This window comes from Micropterus dolomieu, linkage group LG06, assembly GCF_021292245.1.
Source record: "Micropterus dolomieu isolate WLL.071019.BEF.003 ecotype Adirondacks linkage group LG06, ASM2129224v1, whole genome shotgun sequence".
Taxonomy (NCBI): Eukaryota; Metazoa; Chordata; class Actinopteri; order Centrarchiformes; family Centrarchidae; genus Micropterus; species Micropterus dolomieu.
The window spans coordinates 17,761,817-17,784,775 of record NC_060155.1 but is presented as its reverse complement, the minus strand read 5'-3'; the positions used below and the strand labels follow the sequence as shown (position 1 = coordinate 17,784,775).

General features: G+C 39.7%; 1 protein-coding gene across 2 annotated transcripts; it reads left to right on the top strand.

The window, feature by feature from the left end:
- The first annotated feature begins 408 nt into the window (after positions 1 to 408).
- On the top strand, positions 409 to 22,732 carry stk11 (serine/threonine kinase 11). Of its 2 annotated transcripts, none has more exons than XM_046051086.1 (11): positions 409 to 696; positions 1,480 to 2,448; positions 9,599 to 9,682; positions 9,783 to 9,872; positions 10,204 to 10,336; positions 11,936 to 12,072; positions 13,066 to 13,193; positions 16,191 to 16,248; positions 16,452 to 16,645; positions 20,241 to 20,484; positions 22,279 to 22,732. In XM_046051086.1, the coding sequence occupies exons 2-11, from the start codon at positions 2,165 to 2,167 to the stop codon at positions 22,337 to 22,339; spliced, it is 1,413 nt and encodes a 470-aa protein (XP_045907042.1). In that variant the 5' UTR covers positions 409 to 696; positions 1,480 to 2,164; the 3' UTR covers positions 22,340 to 22,732. The 2 variants fall into 2 exon arrangements, with proteins under 2 accessions (XP_045907042.1, XP_045907043.1); XM_046051087.1 differs by lacking the exon at positions 409 to 696 and adding an exon at positions 745 to 1,018.
- The last annotated feature ends 227 nt before the right edge of the window (positions 22,733 to 22,959 follow it).

Genomic DNA, 22,959 nt, shown 5'->3' with positions numbered 1-22,959 from the left:
CTTAGCAGGAGCTAAACCAAGGCGGTGGATGGTTAGTGGAATGGTGAAGCTTTTAGTTTGATGAAAGGTGGCAGCCAACTATTATTTCCATTATCCATTAATCGTTTGGTCTGTTTGGAGTTCCTGGAGCCTAAGGGGATGTAATGAAATCCCTTGTTTTGGCTGAAACTGAATCCAAAATATCATAAATAATCAATTAACAATCTTATAAGACAAAGAACAGCAGCAAATCCTCACGTCAGAAGCCAGAACTAGGGCCAGTACAGTAGAAAGTGGGGTGGTGGATGATCAGTGTGCATAAAAAACGTTGAACACATTACTTACTGCAGGTGTAAAGACCTCTGGTGATTCAATTGTCCATTGTAAATTCTCAGAAATATCAGCGGGATCAGATTACATAATTAAACTAAAAGCTGAATAAGTTACTGCTTTAACTCTTTATAGTCTGCACTGGTTGACACTCGTTCCCACTGTAAGCCTTGATTTGACGCATTAACGTATGGGCTGTCAGCGTGAGTTGGGGGGGGGAGGTAAACAAGATGGCGACAACCTGAGTGGCAAGAGTAACACCGAGGAGTCAGAAAATTCAGCTGATATTTTGCTAGACCCAAGTGAGACAGACACCAAGTCACCAAAGGCGGACACACAAAGAAGAGATAAAAACCTACATCGGAAACAAGACTCATATGGACCTAGGTGAGACCCAGTACCAGGAGTTAAGCAGTTAGCTTGTTAACTAGCTAGCTAGCAATTTACATTGGGTTCTTAACAGCTTGCTAGCCAAACCAGCTCCGGCTAGATTGTGTTAGCTGGAAGACTTGTTTTGGGTTGTTAGATTTGGTGTTGGTTTTGCTATTTAATGCAGCACGGTCAGAAAATAATACACGTCTCTATATTGCCGCTGCTCCACCGGCAAATGAGGTGAAGTTGGCAAACGCTAATCCGAGCGTCAGGCAAAGTTGGCTAGCTAGCTACAGTTGTATGACGACGTTTCGGTTATCATCCCCAGTTGTCCACCGTAAGTCCTCCTCTACATTAAATTACTTGTCGCTGTTTTTAAAGCAGGCTTCTGAATTTAACCCTGTACTGCTGGCTGAAGGCGTGCATGTCGAGAAGCCACTAAGTGAGAGTTCATGTTGCCAAGCTAGTTCATTCAAGCAGACGCGCGATGTTAGCTTATCAGCTAGCCAATAGTTAACACAAAAACAAAAATGTAACGTTATTTCATGCGACTTCAGTCTCAATCGTAACTCGCATAACGTTACTACTTTGTTTAGGGTGCTACATGTGTTCTTACGTCGGTTATAATCTCGTCGTGTCTGATGTGAACCTCGCAGCAGAAATGGAAACCCAGTAAGGTTAACCGGTCAAGTGTTGATGTCTCGACAGGTTGTTTACCAAAGACGGCAAGCTTACTTCAGAAGCAACCGAAAGCCATTTGTGTATTTTCAGTCATTTTTAAATCACCCTTGTTTACAGGCACCAGGCAGTAGGAAGGTGGTGGCATGGAGGACACCTGAGGACGGTTGGACAACATCGGATGGTTCAGTCGACCTCCAGGAGCCGGGCTGATACTGCTGCATGCGTTTGGTCATAGATCTGTGCTCGGATCCGGTCCTGTCCCGACTATACACACACGTGTCCTGAGGAAAAGTATGCTATGAAGCATGGCTCTTTAACAGAAAGGCTGTGCTGCATGGCCTTGAATGCAGGACTGGTTGCCTCTAGTTAAGGCTCTATGGTATTAAAATTCTACATAGGTGATCTGGAGTTTAGTGGAGAAGAATAACGTTTCACAATTCTTCTCATTTCCATTCAGCTGCATTTGTCACAGTAGTTGTTGTAGTAGAAGAAGTAGTAGTACAAAATGTACAGTTTAAAGCACTAACTTGGCACTGGACCCAACATGTTCTTCACCTCTGTTCTTGAGTAAGAAGCCCTAATGTTTACAAATTGGGATTGGTCCCTCACCTCTTCCCTGCACTCTCAGGCCTGATTACGCCCTCTCCCATGTTCAGTATTTTGTAATTCATCTGTATTCCATCTTGTGGAATTAAAATACTCAGCTCAGAGCTGAAAGGTTACCAGTGGATTACTCTCCAGCAATCATAGCTATTTGCAAACATTTTTGCACAGGAGGCTCAAGCTGAGGCTGTCATCAGTCATGAGTACCGGCGAGCTGCATCATCTTGACTATCTAAATGAAAATGAACTGATGGAGATGGATACATTCATTCACCGCATTGACTCAACAGAGGTGATCTACCAGCCACGGAGGAAGAGGGCAAAGCTGATAGGAAAGTACTTGATGGGGGATCTGCTCGGGGAGGGATCTTATGGCAAAGTGAAAGAGATGCTGGACTCAGAGACACTTTGCCGCAGGGCTGTCAAAATACTGAAGAAGAAGAAGCTGAGGAGGATTCCCAATGGAGAAGCCAATGTGAAAAAGTGAGTGTTTTGTTGTTTGACCCTTTATCTCCCTCTTTTCTCTGCACTCGGACTCTGGTTTAAGTCATAAGAGCAGTGACTTCTCAGCTTTACACTATGATTTATGCCTGCTAAGATGCACTGACTATCCCTAACTCAGTAGAGCAGTTAGGTATAGTCAGTTATCCCGGGATAAACTAACATTGCCTTGTCAGCAATGATTGATCTTAATATGATTCAATTAATTTGAATCACTCGACTGAAAATGTAATTATTCTTACAACAGTTAACTGGGTTTCTTATGACTGTGCCACAATGAGCCATTGCGAGAATGGCTGATCATGTGTCCCACTCTTAAAATATCACTCCCTGTGCACAACTGTTAGCTAGCATTTCGACCTGCAGTTCAAATATTTCACTTTAAATAGATGAAATTGAAAGGATATTTGTCTTTTCTTATTCTGAGAAATGACTTTTGTGTTCTGGAAAAGCAGCCATGATAATTTAGTTCAGATCAAATACCAAAATAAAACCTTTTTCAACTTTCAACGATAACCTTTTTGCTCATTTCACAAAATAAGTTAATCTTGTGAAATTCCTCAGCAGTTCACACATAAAATATTACGCATTTAATATTAAATATTATACAATTCTTCATTTCTTCTCTGATCAGAAGTGTGCTGTGTATCACAAGTAACCACACCCAACAGTGTGCACTCAGCACACCCTAAATACACTTCTGCATCACTTCATCAAGGTGTGAACTTCTGTCACTTGGCTTGTAAAAAAAAAAAAGGAAAATGATTTAAGTCAGTGAAGAAAATCAGGTTTTCATTGCCACCACTTAGAACTGCACCGTTTTCAACACTCATTGCTGCAAGATGCCTTTAAGTCAGTAATCAAAAGTGTTAAAGTTCAGTATCTATTCATACAAATGAGAGAAAAATTTGTATGACTGCAGTCCTGACAGTTATTACTATATCTTCCTGACTCTCTTCTGTCTCTATGCCTCTCTTTTGGCAGTCATGTTTGTATGTTCAAAAAAATCTTCATCCCCGTTTCCTGATGAGTATCAGAAGTTTTAATCACACAGTAGTCTATTAAATATTACTGCAGCCTTTCGCTGCGGGCGTGTGCTAATTATAGAGGAAGCTTTAGAAAACTGTCAAAATGAGTTCACAAAAACGGAAAGAAGAGCTGTGAGATGGCGTGTTTTTAGGCTGCAGTCAAAATGGCAGAAAAATAATGATAAAGTCTGAGGTGACAGCTCAGTAAGAATCATTTTGTTAGGATCGTAGTAACTTGTATCTATCAGGTATCCAGACTAACTTTACTGAAGTCTATCCCAGAATATTGTGTTAATCATTCTAAGACGACCAACTTTAAGTTAAGAAATTCTCAGTCTAGAGTTAGTTGGGGCTGAATGCCGCCTGTCAGCAGCTGGACAGCAGTGGCTGCAGTTCTCTACATTGGATCCCTTCAGCCATAGTAGCACTGTCTTTCTGTGTTTTGAGAGCAATAGCAGCCCATCTATTAACGTGCTGAAGTAATTGACCGCATAAATATTCACCCCCTTTATGATGACTCACTTAAATCAGCACTAGAGAAGTCCACCGTCACAAGAAGTTGACCAGAGATGCATTTAATCCACGTGTCAGTGGTTTTACGTCCAACCACTGGTACAGATCTTCTGGCAAAAAATACATAATAGACAAAAGAATATTTTAAGCACATCTGTAATGTTAAGTACCAGTAAGGAGAAGCATACAAGAACTCAATATCTCACTAAGGACAGACATAAAAAGTCCTTGTGAGAAAGCCATTAAGAGGCCTATGATGGCTCCCAGTAGTGCTACAGGCTGAGATGGTAGACACTGTGCATGCTCAGATGACCCCTTTTGTTAGTGTTTGCCCAACATAAAGGTAGAGGGTAAAATGAAAATGGCAAAACACAGAGAGAGATCCTGGAGGAAATCATTTGCAAGAGAAGTGCAGAGAATGTGTATGTTAATGTCCTGGACGAGCCAAGCCTCAGTCAAATCCAGAATATGTGTCCAAACTTAAAAATAACTGAAGCAACAGCCCCCATGTTAAATGATAGAGTTTGAGCAGTTTTGCAAAGAAGAATTGTGGATAAACCGCCATGTTTAGATGTGCAATGCTGATACAGACCTACCAACATACTCTTAAGGCTGTAATAGTTGCCAAAGGTGCTTTACTCATTTCTGACTTAAAGGGGGATGAATTTAAGTTGTTAAATCAACTTGTATGGATGGAATTTAACACAAATGTCGATTGCCGTCAGAAATGTAAGATTAGTGATTCAAAATGGGGGAAATGAATATAACGACTAAATTAACTATTTTAAGAGGGAGAATACCAGGCGTTGTATTGCAGATGGAATACTATATCAATTTAAAAACTGGCACACCTGCCTTTTGTTGCCTTCTTTTTGCCATATAATAGTTTCTCATACCTTTTTTGTTGCATCGTCCTGATGTTGTACCAAATGTCTGGTACCGTAAATGATTTTTATCTTCCCCTTGGTGACAGGGTTGTTAGTCTGCAGTTCCCTTAATGCTTTCTTCTTTTCAAAGGTGTGTTTTGTTTTGTTTTTACCCCGGTTATTTATATTTTTACGACAAAGATGCAGTACTAGACTACATGGTTGTCATTTTGTTAATAAGACCCCAGCAGTGTTGCTCAGTGTGTGAAAATGAATTTGTCTGCTGGATCCTCGAGCCTGTAAAAGCCTGTCTGTGCATGGATGCCATAGTAGCCCGCAGCCTCCCGATTCATCCTGTGTTTAGCATTCCTGTCTGCCAAACACTTCCTGTTTTTACGCGGTTACCGTGGGGATGGACATGCTCATACTGGCATTGATTGGGCAACACTTGAAGAAATGCTGTGCCCTTGTTTGGAATGACAGGACCGCACATGGATACACACCCCCGAAAGTAGACAGACTCTGGACCAGCGCAGTGTAGATGCAGACTTTGTTGTGTATGTTGCCACTCTGTGCCAGAGTTGCTGCCGTATCGCTGAGTGCTCAAATCCTTTCAGCTCTGCAGCCTGCAGGCCTTGAACACACAAGGTCTATATCGGCACACATTTAAACTCAGAGACTGCAGATGGACTGCAGCACTCACTGTGCCTTAGTGGCAGCAGCACCTTCGTTTTATCATTTGTTTTATGGAAGCAAGCAGTGATGGAGCTTGCTACATTTCAGACATGTCATCTGTCCTTTCTGTTCAGCTGAATAACAGAGATGATGTCTAGCTTAAAATGAGGCTATTCATTATGTCAAACCATATTTTATTCAAACTAGTGTTTTATGTGGGCATGAGGCAGCGATGTCTTTTTACCAGTGCAGTGATGCAGCAGTAACTGCTTGTGTCTATGTCTGTGTGCAAGCGAGAGGCTGAGAATATCCAATTGTCGGTTGTAAGATTGTGTATAAGGCAGTGGACTGACACAGCTCATAAACTACAGGGTGGTAAGGGACAGAAATGAAAGAAAGTCTTTTTATGAGATTGTGTTTAAGTTTAAAAAAAACCCACAAGTGATGCCTCAGCACTGTAGAGGCTTTGAGAGTTTTATTTCTTTTTGACAAAGGTGCCCTCCCTTATATAGCTTTGACCTGGTATTTCACAAATATTTAAATCACATGTATTTCAACGCGGGGATCAAGATTTTTGGATAATACTTCTAAATATGAAAAGTCAAAAACAAGCTACCGGTAGCTTTTTTTTTTTTTACTTTTCATAGCCTCATCCTGCTATCTACCAGCACCTGATTGTTGTTACTGTGCTCTGGGAATTTTTTGTTTTACAATTATAAATATTCATATATTTGTGTATATTATTTAATTGTTGGCAGTCTGTGACTTTGGTAATATTATTTCTCCACAGTAAATATTAATGATATGGTAAATATAAAGAGTTTTGTTAACTCTTTTAAATATTTATGTCAACACTTTTATTTAACTGCTGCTAATTAAAACACACTGAGTGTTTTTCAGTAATGTGAGCAATGTACCTGTGAGAGAAATGGTAATTTCTGAATCTAAATCTAATCAGATTCCTAATTAGTAATTGTTAGGCCTCCAGTATTTTTTGTGGGTGTGTGGATGTACTTTGTGCTCTTCTAACCAGCTCAAAATTCATTAGTGTCCCCACTCACAACTCTCTGATGAATGCTGAGTCTCCTGGGGGTTTTGCCGTGCTGGTGATTTAAACCTCTTCTCTTTGGGTAGTGAAGGGAACTGTCAGGTTATCTGGTTTTATGAGACTGCTGTAATTGACTGCTGCTGCAGTCGGGCAATATCGAGTCTCACGCTATCATTCCTGTAATTCTGTTTTCCATGAATCACTCCCATTTTTAATTGAGTCTTGTTTATAAAGTGTCAATTTATAACAAGTTATCTCATTGCGCTTTTAATATAGAGCAGCTATAGACCATACGTAATATTATTTACAGAGACCCAACAATTCCCACCATGAGCAAGTATGACAAAGACCCTTTTAACAGGCAGAAACCTCGAGCAGAACCTAGACACAAAGTAGCACAATGCAAGTTTCACATAGATATGTAAAATAATAGTAGTGGTAATAATACAAATATCAGTAAAATAATTGTTATAATTATTATAGCAGTAGGTGGCTTGCAGTCACAGATCCAGACTCAACAGCTCCGGAGGCAAATATACCTGTACAAAGTCACAGAAGGTGAGAGGAGAGAGATGAGAAAGCACGAAACTACAGGAGAGGTTAGATGTCAAGTTGTAACATGTAATGAGATAAGAATGCATACAGATGGAGAAGGATAGCGGAGTGTAGTGCATCATGGGAAGTCTCCTGGCAGACTAGGCCTATAGCAGTATAACTAATGCCTTGTGCAGACTACACGACTTTCAGCGTCGGCCGATGGATGTGCCGATCACACTATACAACTTGCCATCTTGTGATGGGAGTCTTGAAGTCATTTTAGCGTTCACACTAAGTGACTGACTGGTGACAGGGCGTCACGCGCTACGCGAGCTGACAATGACTCCCGACGCTGATCTTCAATCCACATTTTGTCAAGAAAACACATGAGAAATGTGAAACAGGAAATGACGCAAATCTACACATGAAACAGCTGCTATTTGTTATTATAAAGATACCAATTATAAAGACTAAGAATATGGGTGAAAGAATGGATTAGCACATGCAGGTAGCAGAGATTGTCTGAGCTACAGAGAGAGCTGGAGGTGAGTAAAAGGTGTTTTGCAGTGAAAAAATAGCTGCCTGCTCCTCCAGCTGCCTTCTCTCATTGGCTGGATATGGATGTCGAGTCGGCCGACTCTTCCAGATATTTGGCAGACGTCAGCACTGTGAGAAATGTGTCGGAGCTGTTTTGATGCGTCGTTGATTAGTTCACACATTTTGCCTGACAGTCGCCGAGCTCGCCAAGAGGCAAATCTGGCAAAAAATTGTGTAGTGTGAACTATGCTTAAGGGATGCTTCAGGACTCACCTGAGCCAGTCTTAAGCCAAGTCTTGAGTGTGGAGATGGTATATGTCTCCTGAACTGGGACCTGATTCCACAAAAGATTACTTGATAACTAAAGACTCTGGCTCCCATTCTACTTTTGGAGACTCTGGGAAACAGGAGTAACCCTGCATTCAAAGAGCACAGTGCTCTAGTGGGGTAATAATGAGCTCTTAAAGATATGGTGGTGCCTGACCATTAAGGGTCTGGTAGGTGAGGATTATAAAGTATATTCTAGATTTTACAAGGAGCCAGTGCAGAGAAGTTGAAACAGGAGAAATATGATCTCTTTTCCTGGTTCTTGTCAGTAGACGTGCCGTAGCATTCTGGATCAGCTGGAGAGTCTTAAAGGACTTATTCAGCCAGCCTGATAATAATTGCAGTAATCCAGGCTTGAAGTAACAAGTGCGAGGATTAGTTTTTCTGCATCATTTCTGCATAGTTTCTGATTTTTGCAATGCTACGTAGGTGAACAAAGGCTGCTCTTGAAGTTTGTTTTATGTGGGAGTTAGAGGACATATCCTGATCAAAGATGGCTCTGAGATTCCTTTCGATGGTGCTGAAGGCCAGGGCAATGCCATCTAGAGTAACTATATCTTTAGATAATGCGTCTTGGAGATGTTATGGGTCAAGTACTATAGTTTTGTCTGAGTTTAATATCAGAAAATCACAGGTCATTCAGGTTTTTATTTCCTTAAGGCATGCTTGAAGTTTAGTTAACTGATTGGGGTTCATCTGTCTTGATCGATGGATATAATTGAGTATCATCTGCATAACAATGAAAGTTTATGGAGTCTTTCTTAATAATAATCTTGCCAAAGGAAGCATATATTTAATGAATAGGATTTGTCCAAGCACAGCTCCTTGTGTACAAACTGAGATCGATCTGATAAATAAGATTTAAAACAACTTAGAGCCTTTAATGCAAATTAAATATTCAGGTCTCTATAATGGGATATGGTGGTCAGTGGTGTTGAATGCAGCACTAAGATCCAACAAGACAAGCACAGAGTCCTGTGTCTGATGCAGTTAGTGAGTTATTTGTAATTTTCACCATCTTTGTGTCCTGATGCACTGCAAATCCTGACTAAAAATCCTCAAATAAGCTATTGCTTTGTAGAAAGTCACACAACTGAATAAAGCAGTTTTCAGTGCTTTCTCAAGGATCTTCGAGAGAAGTTAGATATAGGTCTATAGTTGGCTAAAACCCCAAGAGTGGGTTGTTTTAAGAAGAGGATTTACAGCATATTTGCAGCATATTATCAAATGGCTGGTAGATTTACATCTCTCACCAGCCAAAAAAACAATGGTAATCTATCGAGTGGCTGGGACACTTTGAGCATTCACTAGCCATTTGGCTGATGGACAAAAAAAAATTTATTTAGCACCCTGTTATGAAAGACAGACATATTGATCATGTCTGGTAAAGATGTGCAAACTAAGGGTAAAACTTTAGTTGTTACTACTGAGGGCTATTGGAATACATGGCTCATTCTGTACAATGTCATATTGGTGCCTTTCAGGTCATGTATAGCACCTTGCTAAGCCTACACTCACAGCAGACAAGGGCCAGTACTAAATGATCTATCTCTCTATCTATCTCTCTAATTTGTCTGTTTTTGCTTCGTGTCCATTTATAGGGAGATTCAGCTGCTAAGAAGACTCCAACACAAGAATGTGATTCAGTTGGTGGATGTGCTCTACAATGAAGAGAAGCAGAAAATATATCCTTATGTTGCAAAATGAACATTTTTGTGAAACTTAATGATTTTAGAAAGGATTTTATTTGTTTGTTTTGGCAAATCCCCTTGACTCCTGACATACGTATATGGTGATGGAGTATTGCGTTTGTGGGATGCAAGAAATGCTGGACAGCGTCCCAGAAAAAAGGTTTCCAGTATTTCAAGCTCACGGGTGAGTTTTTTTTGCCCACTCTGCTCCCTCTCTCCCCCTTTCTTTCAGTCTCTCTGCTATATTTAGTTTGAGCCTTTCTGCAGTCGTTGCCTCAGGCCTAAATTTAGGTCTAAGACTGCAGGGCCTCTACTGTTAAAGTAACGGACCATAGATTATGTAAATGTCCGGTCACTGGTGGAAGGACACTGAAGCTAAAGTACTAACTGATTAAGGCTCATCTGACCACAGTGATAAATTGTTCGATATGCCATTTGATTGTCAGATTGTATTGTGTGGAGCACTTCTGCTCCTCTTTAATTATATCCATCATACCCTCTGTTTCTTTTTGCAGGTACTTTTGCCAACTCTTAGACGGCCTTGAATATTTGCACAGCCAGGGAATAGTTCACAAAGACATTAAACCAGGGAATCTGCTGCTGACCACAGACGGGGCACTTAAAATCTCTGACCTGGGAGTAGCAGAGGTGAGCACGGGTTGCAACGTAATGTTGTGTTTGTGTTGTCAATTCCTCTTTTCTTTTTTGTATTTCAAAACATCCTGCTTGTTGGTAGTAGGGGGAAAGTACAACCCATGAGAAATGTTGAGTCATTCAACATATTTGGACATGTAGACACTTGATCTTGATTTCAACAGGACCTATAGATGAAGCTGATATACTTTAACAAAAACACAACAGTTTGCCAACAAATGATTCAACAACATAATTCTTTTATTGAAAAAGCAAGTACACCTTTGGCCTCAGAAACTGGCATTGCCTCCTTTAGTCTTGTCAGACTTCTTTTAGACGTTATGTCTGCTATTGGCCAGACTCGGACATCAGTAGGTGAAATGTTCTACCACTCCTCCATGCAAAAATGCCTCAGCAGCAAGATGTTTGGGGTTTCCTTGCATGTACAGCACATTTTAAATCTTTCCACAACATTTCATTTGGATTCAAATCTGGTATTTGATTCCATAACACTCCCATTTCTTATTTTTAAGCCAATCCTTGGTGGATTTATTTTTATGCTTGGGATCATTATGCTGTTGAAATTTCCACCTTTGGTTCAGATTCAACTTTTGGACGATGGCCTCACATTCTCCTCCAGAACTCTCTGGTATTATATAGAATTCATAGTTGAATCTATGATGTAAGTTGGCCTTTCCATGAGGCAGCAAAGCAACTCCAAACCATAACGTTTCCACCACCGTGCTTTGCTGTCAGTATGAAGTTCTTCTGCTCAAATTCTGTCTTTGATTTGACTCATTTGTCCAGAGCACATTGTTCCAGAAGCCCTGTGCTTCGCATAGGAATCATTGGGAAACTTAACTCTTGCAACAATGTTCTTTTTAGACAGCCCAAGGTAGCTCTTTTGATCCATGCATGATGATACTACACACTTCATTACCAAAGAGAAAACCAGACCCTAGATGTCTATGGTTTAATAAGTTTCTCCAGGACACTCACTAACGATGTTCTAATCGTTGTCACCTGATCTGGTACACTAATTTTAAGGATTTTAAGTTGTGATAAATTTAGGGGTGTACTTACTTTTCCCACATACAATTTCTGCATTTTTGTTTATTTAAATTGTATAAAGGATTGCTTAATGTCAATTTTATGAATAATTTGCCTATTACCTAAGTATAACACCTTTATCTGTTTAAGGTTCTGTTTAAATAAAATGTAATCAAATGTGTTGAAAAGGTCTCTTTTCATGGGGTGTGCTTACTTTTCACATGACTGTATGTAAACTATGTTAAGTTATCATTTTATGGACATAGCCAGCTCAGATATACACAGTCAATGGAGAGCTACTGTAAATAGATGTGCTTTTATCCTTCAATACACTAACATTCTGTGTAGAAAGTGTTTAAAAAAATGTCCACTTAGGTGGATAAATCGACATTATTGTAAATTATATATTATATTTGGAGTTACACTGTTATGTGGCTACAGTGGATTTGATCACAGTTGTGGTTTTAGTGTAGATAGCGGTGCTTAAAAAGGAAATAACAGCAAATTATCCAGAGACTGAGAAACACAAATTCATACTCATCATTTTCACTCTACATTTTTCAGGCCCTTCACCCATTTGCAGAGGATGACACATGTCGCACCAGTCAGGGCTCTCCGGCCTTCCAGCCTCCAGAGATTGCCAATGGACTGGACACCTTTTCAGGGTTTAAAGTGGACATTTGGTCTGCTGGAGTAACACTGTGAGTAGTAAGAGCCTCAGGTTGCTGAAGTTCTCACAAGTGAGCGAATGTGTTTTAATATCTGACAAAATTAGAATATTGGTTGCTTGTAGTACTTAATTGTAAAAAAGAAAGTTCTTGCTTGTCCTTCTTTCTTAACTCATAGGGCAGAGCAGCATCCCTGATGTTAATAGCGATTCAGTGTCATGCACTAAGACACCTAAGAGGCTTCCTTACTGATTTGCTCTCTACGTACTTGCTATACATTGGCATGCCTGTGGATTAGGGTTGCAACTAACAATTATTTTCGTTGTTAATTATCTGTTGGTTATTTTCTCGATTAATTTCTCTATTAGTTGTTTGGTCTATAAAATGTCAGAAAATGGTGAAAAATGTTGATCAGTGTTTCCCAAAGCTCAACACGATGTCCTCAAATGTCTTGTTTAGTCTACAACCCAAAGATATTTAGTTTACTGTCATAAAGAGGGAAGGAAACCAGAAAATATACACATTTAAGAAGCCGATATCAGAGAATTTTTACCTTTTTTCTCTTTAAAAAATTGCTCAAACTGATCAGTCGATTATCAAAATAGTTGTCAACTATTGGCAAATCCCCTTGACTTACATATATGCAATTAATTAATCATTGCAGCTCTACTGTGGATACATTTATACCTCTAAGGCCTATAAAAACAAGTACAGGTCATTCTGTAAAAAGCTTGTGTGTAGTGTAGGATGAAGGGGAATTAATGGACGCTCTGCCTACAAGATACAGGGAATTGTTGATGACTGAAGTAATGGTGTATGTAGGCATGTTATACTGTTAGAAATAACCAGGGCCGTGGTAATAAGTGCCACAGTATGTTGCTGTTACTATGTTTGAAAGAACAGTCAAAGATGACACCAGAAAGGGCTGAATTCATATATAAAATATTAGACATGTGCAACTGTTAACAGTGTCATAGGTCATGATGCACTTACAGCATTTGTTGTCTCTGACTTCCATCAATTCAGATACAACATTACAACGAGTCTATATCCGTTTGAGGGGGACAACATCTATAAGCTATTTGAGAACATTGGAAAGGGAGACTACACTATTCCTGAGGAGTGTGGACCCCTCCTGTCGGACCTGCTGCGAGGTGAGTGTGGTATAGAGCTAAATGTTTGAACTGTGAGGTCCATTGTACTCCTCAGGGGTGTCATTTATAAAACTGTACGTAGTAAAGACTCCTAAAGGTTGCGTGCATACAAAACACAGGAAATGCGTATGAATTTATAGTGTTTCCTCTATATGCAGCGCACCACTGCTACTAAAATTTCCCACGATCATTAAACTATGCGCTACAAATATTTTCACTCGCACACTGTGCGAGCACGGCAGCACTCAATGCTCAGCTTGCTTCCTCTCCTTGTTCTATGCAGAACATACGTGACAGATGGTGTTATAAGAATAGCGTAACTCTGAATCGGGGGCAAAGTGCATAGCGGGTGTTTGATTGTCCGAGCAGCAGAAAGTGACAGTGAACGCGAGCGGAGGTAATTATTCTGGCAGTAAATGTACTGTCTGTCACAGTGTGTCAGCTTCTCAAGACCAAGAAAAGTCTGTTTCCCACCTGCTGGAAATGTGAAGCCGGTTAGCGCTAAGTTAGCTAAAGTCTACAACAGAACGAACCAAATTACTTTCTCCAGATCTAAAGGTTGTAGCTCCAGTAGACTGATCTTTGGGTGTTGTTTATTTATTATCTGCTCTAGCTTTTCCAACTATTTATTCAGAGATAAGGTGAAAATAATGGCCCAATATGATGTGAAATTATGTTTTCATTGGAAAATTTTCTTTGGGGAGGACCCCCAAACCCCAAGGCCAACACCAAAACACTCATCTAAAGCTCACATTAAACTGGGAAAACACTGCAGTTTTAAGCTATTCAAAGGTGCATCGCATGCTCATGGACACGAGCAATATCGCAATACCGACCCTTTAAATGCCCATAGTTGCCTATAAATGGTCAGTGAAACATCCCTCATTAATATTAATATGTACTCACTGCATGAAGAAAAGGACCGCAAATTCTGACAGAAAAGCTACAAAAAGAAATTTAGCCCAGTTGTTTTGGTGAAGCTGAAGCGTTTTGTTGGGTGGGTAAAACACGCACACCCCCTTGTAACCGATCTGCAGGAAGGCACTTCCCTCCTGAGTAGTGACGGAGGTGGAGGGTGACACACAAATGCAAGACGGGATGACCCAAGAACATAATTCAACTCATGATGAATGGGGGCAAAAACAAAAGTGAAAAAAAATTTGAGTGTAAATGTAATTTGTCCTACTGTTTACCTTATTTATGAGAATAAATTAATGATTCCTTATTAAACGGTACAACATATTTTTACATTCTTTTGAAAAAAACGATATCCCCATTTGTGTTTTATTATGCTAAATCATGTTTCTTATTGTGTGATCTTCAATGATCTATTTTATTGCGCACTTCAGGGAAAATCAATCAAACGGGTGTGTGTTTATTAAGAGAGGCTTTCATCTGTTTTACAAATTATTATATAAATGAGTTATATAATTAACTCATAACATTAAATTATACCAAGTTTTATTGGCCTATAATACTCAGATGTAATATTTAAATTTATTTTATACAACAGTATCCATTTCAAACATTTCATTCTTCTGCCATGTGAATCGCCGTTTCTCATTTCTCCAGTTTATGTGCGCACGAATGGCTCAGTTTGCGTGGAGGACCACACATTGCTGTCAAATTTGTTTTTTATAGATCACAACCTTTGCTAGAAAGGTGGCATACACACTTTTACAGCCCTGTTTTTTGCATACGCACCATTTGAGGCTCCAGGGTGGTTATATATCTATGTGCTAGTGGTGTAGTGATTCATAGGTCAGCGTAGGATTAATCCACTGACAGTCATCTACTGTCGTGGCAAAAAATAAGTCTATCATGCGTCATCAAGCATTGTCATGCATTCAATTAAACAAACATAGTGAAAAGGTTTGCTCTTTAGTATGTTCTTCTTATGCAAGTTTGTATAGCATTACAGAAAAGGAAGCCAATTGGAAGTAAAGGCTTTGAGATTGAATTGATCAGGTATGTAGTAAGAGCACTGAGAGATGGTGATCTTTTCTGTGTTGGTCCAGCAGGTGGTGCTGTGACATTGAAAGTCACTGTAACACCTCAGCATGCAAGGCTTCCTCCAAACTGTAGAAATCCCTTCAGCTGTTGACGTAGTTTCCATTGATCTGGAGCCAGCAGCAGAATACTAAACATCAACTTCATATTCTAGCTTTTCCTGCGTGGAATGCTGCAATGCTTCTGCCACTTGTAAAAACAAAAAGAGTCAAGTCTTTTATAGTGAGACGTAATCTGCTAAATGGCTGTAAAATCCAAAAAGCATGTGGGGAAGATTATGTTTACACGATCTAATAAAACTCTTCAGTGAAGCTGAGTGCTTGTTATCCATCCTGTCTTAGTATTTTTCTTCTGTATTTGGAATTACTTGGCGTCACATGGATTTTTGCTGTTAGAACTCATCAGGCCTCCATCCCCCATTTTGTGTGAGTGTGTGACGTCTGTGTGTGATGACGCAGCACCTAAGAGATAGTCAGTCCATAATTACATGGTCTAAAATAAGCCCAGTGCCACAAAAGGTGTCCTTCAGCAGTCACAGCACTACTATCAGCACTCTGCATTCTGCCCCTCTCTGCCTGCTGGGAGACAATTACATTATTAGAATAGGCAGTGCATTACTGCTGCCTTATCACACTGACATTCTGCTATTCCCACAGATTCAGCTGTCATTATGATAATTAAGGGAAAAAAATCTTCATTACATTGGTACAGCTGTTCTGCTACTAATATTAATGTTTCCTTACTGTACCTCATTGACTCCTTAAGCTTTGCTTGATGTCTTGACACACAGTGATTAATCAGATTATTACTTGCATTAATTAATGTATCTTGAATGAGTTTATCGTCTGTCTGCCGTTAGCTCACCACTCACTGCTGTGGCCTCCCACAAATTTATGTTAGACATTCAGCAGAAAGAGACGTGAGTGTAGAAATTGTTCAGGATTGTTGTGATTCAGTGGACCTTTTTTTATAATGTTTGTTTTTCAGGAATGCTTGAGTACGACCCTGCAAAGAGGTTTTCCATACAGAACATAAGGCAACACAAGTGAGTGTGATTTCAGTGTATAGCATGTATCATGTATTGATTTTGCTCCGCTACTATCCGCATATATCCTATTGAACAGCAGGTAGAATTATCAAAGGTAATAAAATTTATTATGTGCAGATTTTGCAGAAGTGTTTAGAGAACATGGTTAAAAGTTGACCTGGCAGTTTCACATCCATGTTCACCCTGCCTGTCCCTTCCAGCTGGGTGCGTAAGAAACACCCGCCGTCTGAGCCCCCTGTGCCCATCCCTGCCAGCGCAGAGAGCAGGGATCCTTGGCGGAGTATGACTGTGGTGCCGTACCTGGAAGACCTGCACGGCTACACGGAGGAGGACGATGACGAGCTCTACGATGGAGAGGATGAGATCATATACACTCAGGACTTCACAGTGCCAGGTGAGTGGGCCCTTGAGCTAGATTTAAATATTTTTCTCACTGTGGGTTGTTTGTGTTAGTCCTCTATTCTTTCTGTCTGAATGTGAGAATATGAGTAGCTGTATGTCTCGTCTCATTATTAGCTACTTCCTCTTGTATGACAACACTGAACCATCTTTCTTAGAAATACATAACAGAAAAAGACATTGCTGTGTAGATTAATGGGCCTAAACAATAACTGTAGTTCTACACCGAATCACCTTCTTGGGTCAAAATGTGGTTAAAAATGTAGACTTGTATCAACTTCTTCTAACTAACCCACACTAAGGGTGTGGCCTGTGACCAAAGGCCATTAACACCATACTGTGTGCTCTTCAGTGGAAAAGCAACAACAGGAATTGTTCAGTTTATATTAACTTTAATTTTAGTAGTCTTCCCCCCCATAATGCTCATGTTCTGTGTTGTTTTAGTGGTTGCAATGAAACTTTAGGAAACCACTGGATTCTGTGCGATCAGAGTTCCAAAGTCAGAAATAAAAAAGGCCATTAAGACTATCAGACGCTGTTTTTGTGAGGGCAAACCTATAATTATAATATTTCAGTCCAGCATAACATATTTATGCTTTCAGTCCGGCATACAACATTTATGCTTGCTGAGGCACAAATCGCCTACTTGGGATTAATAATAAAAATTATATATATATATATATATATATATATATATATATATATATAATTTTTATTAATCCAAGTAGGCGATTTGTGCCTCAGCAAGAATAAAATCACAAATTGCACAGAGTCTTTTAAGCTCCTCTGGATACTATAATGAACATTGAATATTGTCAACATTAACTGCCAATGTAACCATTTCAATGTACACATCACCATCATCATCAACAGACTCATCTCTATAATTCTTTATGTCAGCGTCACAGCGCAACATTACAAATATAATATACTGCACCTCCATATTAAAAAAGCATCACTGTCTCCTCATCATCACAATCACTAAGGTAATGGACTTGTAAATAACAGAAGCAGTTACCTCCAACTGCCATTAGCAATCAAGGCTTTAATGGAGACACGGAGCCCTTTTTTGTCGTGGCAGTGGGGACATGATGGTAACAGCATGTACTCAGATCGTGCCCATTTACTGGATGGGTACAATCTGAGTGAATGGCTATTGTGTGTGGGGTTTTTTTTGGGGGGTGGGGGTTGTTTTTTTTTAAGCACCTGCTTGATGAAGATTTAAACTTCTGTACTATACTCCCGATGCTGGCCACCTTCACAATCTTAGCCAAGGCTTTCTTCTCTTCAGTACCAAGGCAAGGTTGCCAGCAGTTAATAGAAAATGAGATGAATGGAAATGAAACCGTAATTTCCGCGACTTACAAAAACTGGAACACAATGACGTAAATAAAGGCTTAAAAGAAATTTCTCTTTACGTAGTCTAAATTACCATTTCACTTTATTCATTCAACCTGACATTGTGTTCACGTTAGTCAATTTCCTGTTCGACGGATGGAGTTGGCGGTATATAACGTATTTGTATTGATACTTGAATCTGCTCCCATCCTGTTTACTTCTCTTCTCCCCACACTCATGCACAAACACACCTACACCTCCAGTCTCTCACTGCAAACACAGCGGCTTGCCCGTCTTCTCTGCTTCTCTCTTCCTGTACGTGTCTCTGCTCTGCTGACTTTCTCCATCAGTAGTACATCTTATAAAATTGCTACGTTTAATAAAATCACCCGCAATTCCATTTTCAAGTGCGCGGCATGAGGATTGGGTGGCCCACCCAAGTAAAGTATATGTCAAAGACTGTAAGAAAAAGTTATTATTTTCAAGTTATATTAATAATAAACCTATTTAATCTCTTTAAGGCTTTGGTCAGAGAGAATCTTCACTATTCACTGCATCATCATTGCGCGCACCAGACAGAGCAACAGAGAATTTTATATTTTACAATGTTATTTCATCACTAAATTACATTACATTTATTCATTTAGCGGACGCTTTTATCCAAAGCGACTTACAATTGCCATATATGTCAGAGGTCGCACTGGAGCAACTAGGGGTTAAGTGACTTGCTCAGGGACACATTGGTGGATGGTCACAGTGGGGAGTTGAACCCGGGTCTCACCAAAGGCATCTGTCTTATCCACTGTGCCGTCACCACCCCCCATTTCTGAGAAGTTTTGAGGTGAGAAATCAACTGTGTAGATTTCAAATATTGACAATTTTCCGAAAAGTGATGGCGGAACAAAAATGTGCTTGAAAGTTTTCGGAATTGAGGAGGTAATGGGAAAAACAGCATAATTAACCCAAGATGGAAAATAATAATAATGATGAAGATGATTTATAATAATGGTATTAATAATAATACTTTAAAACTTACAAAACTTGAATGTGACAAACACTTGATGCCAGACAGTAGATAACTTAACAATTCTGAGGTAGAACATTCAAAACTAGTTAGTTTTAAATCTTTTTTTAGTTAATTAGTAAATCTTTTTTCAGTCCCTTTTCCTCAACAAAATAAATATTTTAGTAGAACAACTAAGTGCTAATTTATTGGCGATTCAAGTGAATTAAACCAAATATTTATTGACGATATATTGAACATACAATTTTCCTCAATAACAATATATTGCGATAATTGTCTTTATTGTTCAGTCCTAATCTGCAGCAAGTCAATATTTATTTAAAATGGTATTGACACACACATCACCTTCAACAAATATTGCGCCTCCTGTGATTTGAAAATTGCAGAAGGCCATAATTTTAATTTCAGTAATATTTTGGTTGTTCAACCCTACTGCACTTAATGTCAAATCCTGTTTACTGACTTTGGGGTGAAAAGATAATGCCAGCATCTTTTATATTTGATTAAATTTGTTTCCCAACTCGTCTTTTATCCCTTCCCCCCAGATTTCATATCCTTTTTATCTGTTGCCAGGCAACAGGCGGTAATATTAAATGCAGTAGTCGGTGTTGAGTATCTAGAAGTGGTGTCCCACATAATGACCAAATGGAGCAGCAGAATGTGAATGAAGTGATCTAAAAATAATCTGGTAGAAATGTTTATGTGGGAGTATGAATGGTTTTTCAGGGTTCACTCCCACACACGCTGAGCACTGTCGCCCATCAATGAAACAATAATGTGTCCTGTAAATTACCAGATGACCTGATGTTTCTCTTTAGGAGTAACTACATCTCACTTCTTTTAATTATCTCCTATGTGTTGCAGTTTTTACAGTGGGGGAACGCATTTAATGTTTATCACAGCTACACACACACACACACACACACACACACACACACACTCCTGCACTTGAAATAATCAAGTCACTTAAAGGATTTAGAGCCTATGTTATACTCAGCGGATTTCCTGTTGATGTAGGTTAGTATTTCTCATGGTTATTTGTCCTGACATTTTGAAGGTGCTGCTGAAAAATTAGCTTGATAAAGGTCCCCTCTCAAAAAATGCCATGTTATCAGTGTGCACTCATGTTACCTCACGCTTTCTCAATAAAATAGCAGTCAAGTCAGCACTTGTGTGAAAGTGTGATGGATTTGTCTTGAGACTAATGTGCATGTTTGTTTGTTTTTAGGACAAGTGGTTGAAGATGATCGAGATCAGGGGCACGCTGACCACAGTCCAGCTCTAGCCAAGCCTGTTTGTGTGAACGGGACGGAGGGGGGGTCTCTGAACAGCAAGGCCAAAGCCGAGCGCCGGTCCTCCTCTTCATCCAACCCCTCACGGAAAGGAGTCTCCACAGCCAGCAAGATCCGCAAGCTCTCCACATGCAAACAGCAATCACCCCTCCCCTCCCTCCCTCAGCAACAACCCACCTGGTGAGTGTGTAGATTGTAACAAAAGTGCTACCTGAATTATGCTTTAGAAGTGCTTAGAGGACAGCTTTTTAATACAGTATAAATAAGGGGAAAAGATTACGATAAGCACCTAAGGAGAACAGGTGCAGCAGATCCACATAAAAAGATACGAGGGATAGAACATACACAGACGTAGAGATGAGTATCAGGCAGAAGGAGGAGGAGTGGAAGAGGAAACCAGAGAGGAGAGAGAGAGAATCTGTGTTGATATTCAGTGAGCAGTGCTCTGACTCACCACCACTCCCCAGGCAAACACATGGGCGGTTTCCTATACAGTCACAAAAACTAGATCTGGATTGGTCCAGTCTCTAGTGTTACTTTTCTATTCTCTGGTATATTCTCTGCATTATAACCTTCCAGGTTTTTGTCAATGCCCTTTATTCAGACCAAGAAGTGGGGCAGATTGATGCTGCAAGCGTACACTCCTGTTCAATAGGTTGTCCGCCTCACTTTCCAGTTAACCACCCACAGTTTGCTCTTTCGGTCTCTTGCACATACTAGCCACTCACAGCATAAGGCTGTTTGTCATGGGTGCACTGCAGAGAAGATGCTGTGTATTAATTTGTTCAGGCGATGACTCACCCTGGATGAGATACAGCAGGCTATGAGATGTTTGTATCTCTCTCTCACCCTGTAGAGGAGTTTTTCCATTCTAACAATTAGTCTACAGTTACAATTATGTGATACTGTTCACTTTTAACTTGTGGGAACTTGCTTTTGTTTGTGCCTAGGGCTGCGCCATACAATAAGTAATATTGTATTAATAACAATAATAATATCATCATCCATCTTGGGTTTAAATAAATCAGTCTAACTTGCTGGCATGATCACTCAGTTAATACACATTTAGGTATGTTAACAGCAGCCAAGCATTTTGCAGAGAAACACAGAGAGATGTTATCTATTACACTACAAGAAGCGGAAGAGTGGAAAATTTACAAACAAGGGACAGTGAACACACCAGGGCAGATGCCACGGTAGTTTCGAGTTGGTGTGTTTGCAGTGAGAGACCAGAGGTGAAGAGAGAGGGAGCAGATTCAACATTTACATTATTTTAATCAGCCACAAAGTGTGTAGATGAGCTCAGGTTTCAGTATGATAGTTACTGAAAGGCTGTGTGTTGTGTTTGCTGCCAGTGAAAATAAATAAATGTTGATTAACATTACAATGGTGTCTTGTACTCTTCAATGTAAAGTTGCTCCAGACTGTGAAAAGCTAGCTACTTAGCAGGCTAAAACCTATTAAAATAGTCTAAAAATGGAGGTAACCGAAATGCATTTTGTGGAAGAGTAATTGGAGCGATCAGATTTATGATCGCATTTTCTCTTTTTTTTTTTTTTTTTTTTTTTTTTTAATTTTTATTTTCTGTGACACCAAAAAAATCACATTGACTTGTAGCTGCTAACTAGCTTGCTTTCCACCATCTGGACAAACTCTACTGTGAAGATTAGTAATGTTGCATAAACAGGGACTTTTTATTTCACACAGCTTTCACTAACTTTATGCAGCAACCTTTGCTTATCTACGGACTTGATGGCTAGCTACATAAAGTAATGTTACTACCCCTCGGCAGTGAACCTGAAATGACGATATGGTCATCTACTAAATGGCACATGAATTATTATTTGAATGTCAGTCAAATTGAATTTCAATCAATCACCTAGCCCTAGTCGGAGCATGTGATGAGATAAACTAAAAATTAAACCAGTTATATTCTTTCCTTTCTATTCCGCCCTCCGTCTCTGTCCCTCTCAGGTTGATCTGTCCCCGTCCTTCTGTGTCCGGAGTCCTCACAGTTGTGAGCGAAACCTGCTGACGTTTATGTCCCCGTACCTCCTTGGACCACCAGCCTGCAGAGTCTTTTGAAGATGCGGTATGAGTGATGAGGAGGAGGACAGCATGAAATGTTCTTTTTGCTCTGAGACTGAAGCACTGGCTGTGAAGATGGTGTTTTGTTTTGTTTTTTCCCATGTTTTGGATCCTTTCAACTCCTGTCATCTAGTCATTTCCCCTCTCCGTGCTGTCATCCTCTTAGGAGGACCAAGTGTTGCACCGGACATTACAAACACCATCACCCCTGTACCCCACTCATCCACCCCCTCTACCCCACCTTCTGTTTCTTTGACTACCTTTGTTTTTACAGAATCCTAATGGCAGTTTTTAAGACACATTGTGATGTGTAAAAAATTAAAGAGAAAAAAAAAGATAACGAAAGTTATGAATAATTCTATATTTAAATCTATGATGAGAGTAATTATGATAGTACTACCACCAACAAAAAAACTGCATGCTGTACAGAGCTGAAAGAAGGGAAAGTACTTGGTTTGTGGACAGACTGAAGCCTTGAGATCCTCCGCTGACCTGTTCGGGATTTTTGATTTCCTTTTAAGTTTATTTTCTTTCTTTTTTTTTTCCAATGAATATTTTTTAATTATT

Bases quoted from the DNA above. Each gene is read 5' to 3' on its own strand.
- stk11 (XM_046051086.1), top strand. From the start codon at position 2,165: ATGAGTACCGGCGAGCTGCATCATCTTGACTATCTAAATGAAAATGAA. The intron at 2,449-9,598 runs GTGAGTGTTTTG...GTCCATTTATAG, and splicing joins GGAGAAGCCAATGTGAAAAA to GGAGATTCAGCTGCTAAGAA. The intron at 16,249-16,451 runs GTGAGTGTGATT...TGTCCCTTCCAG, and splicing joins CAGAACATAAGGCAACACAA to CTGGGTGCGTAAGAAACACC.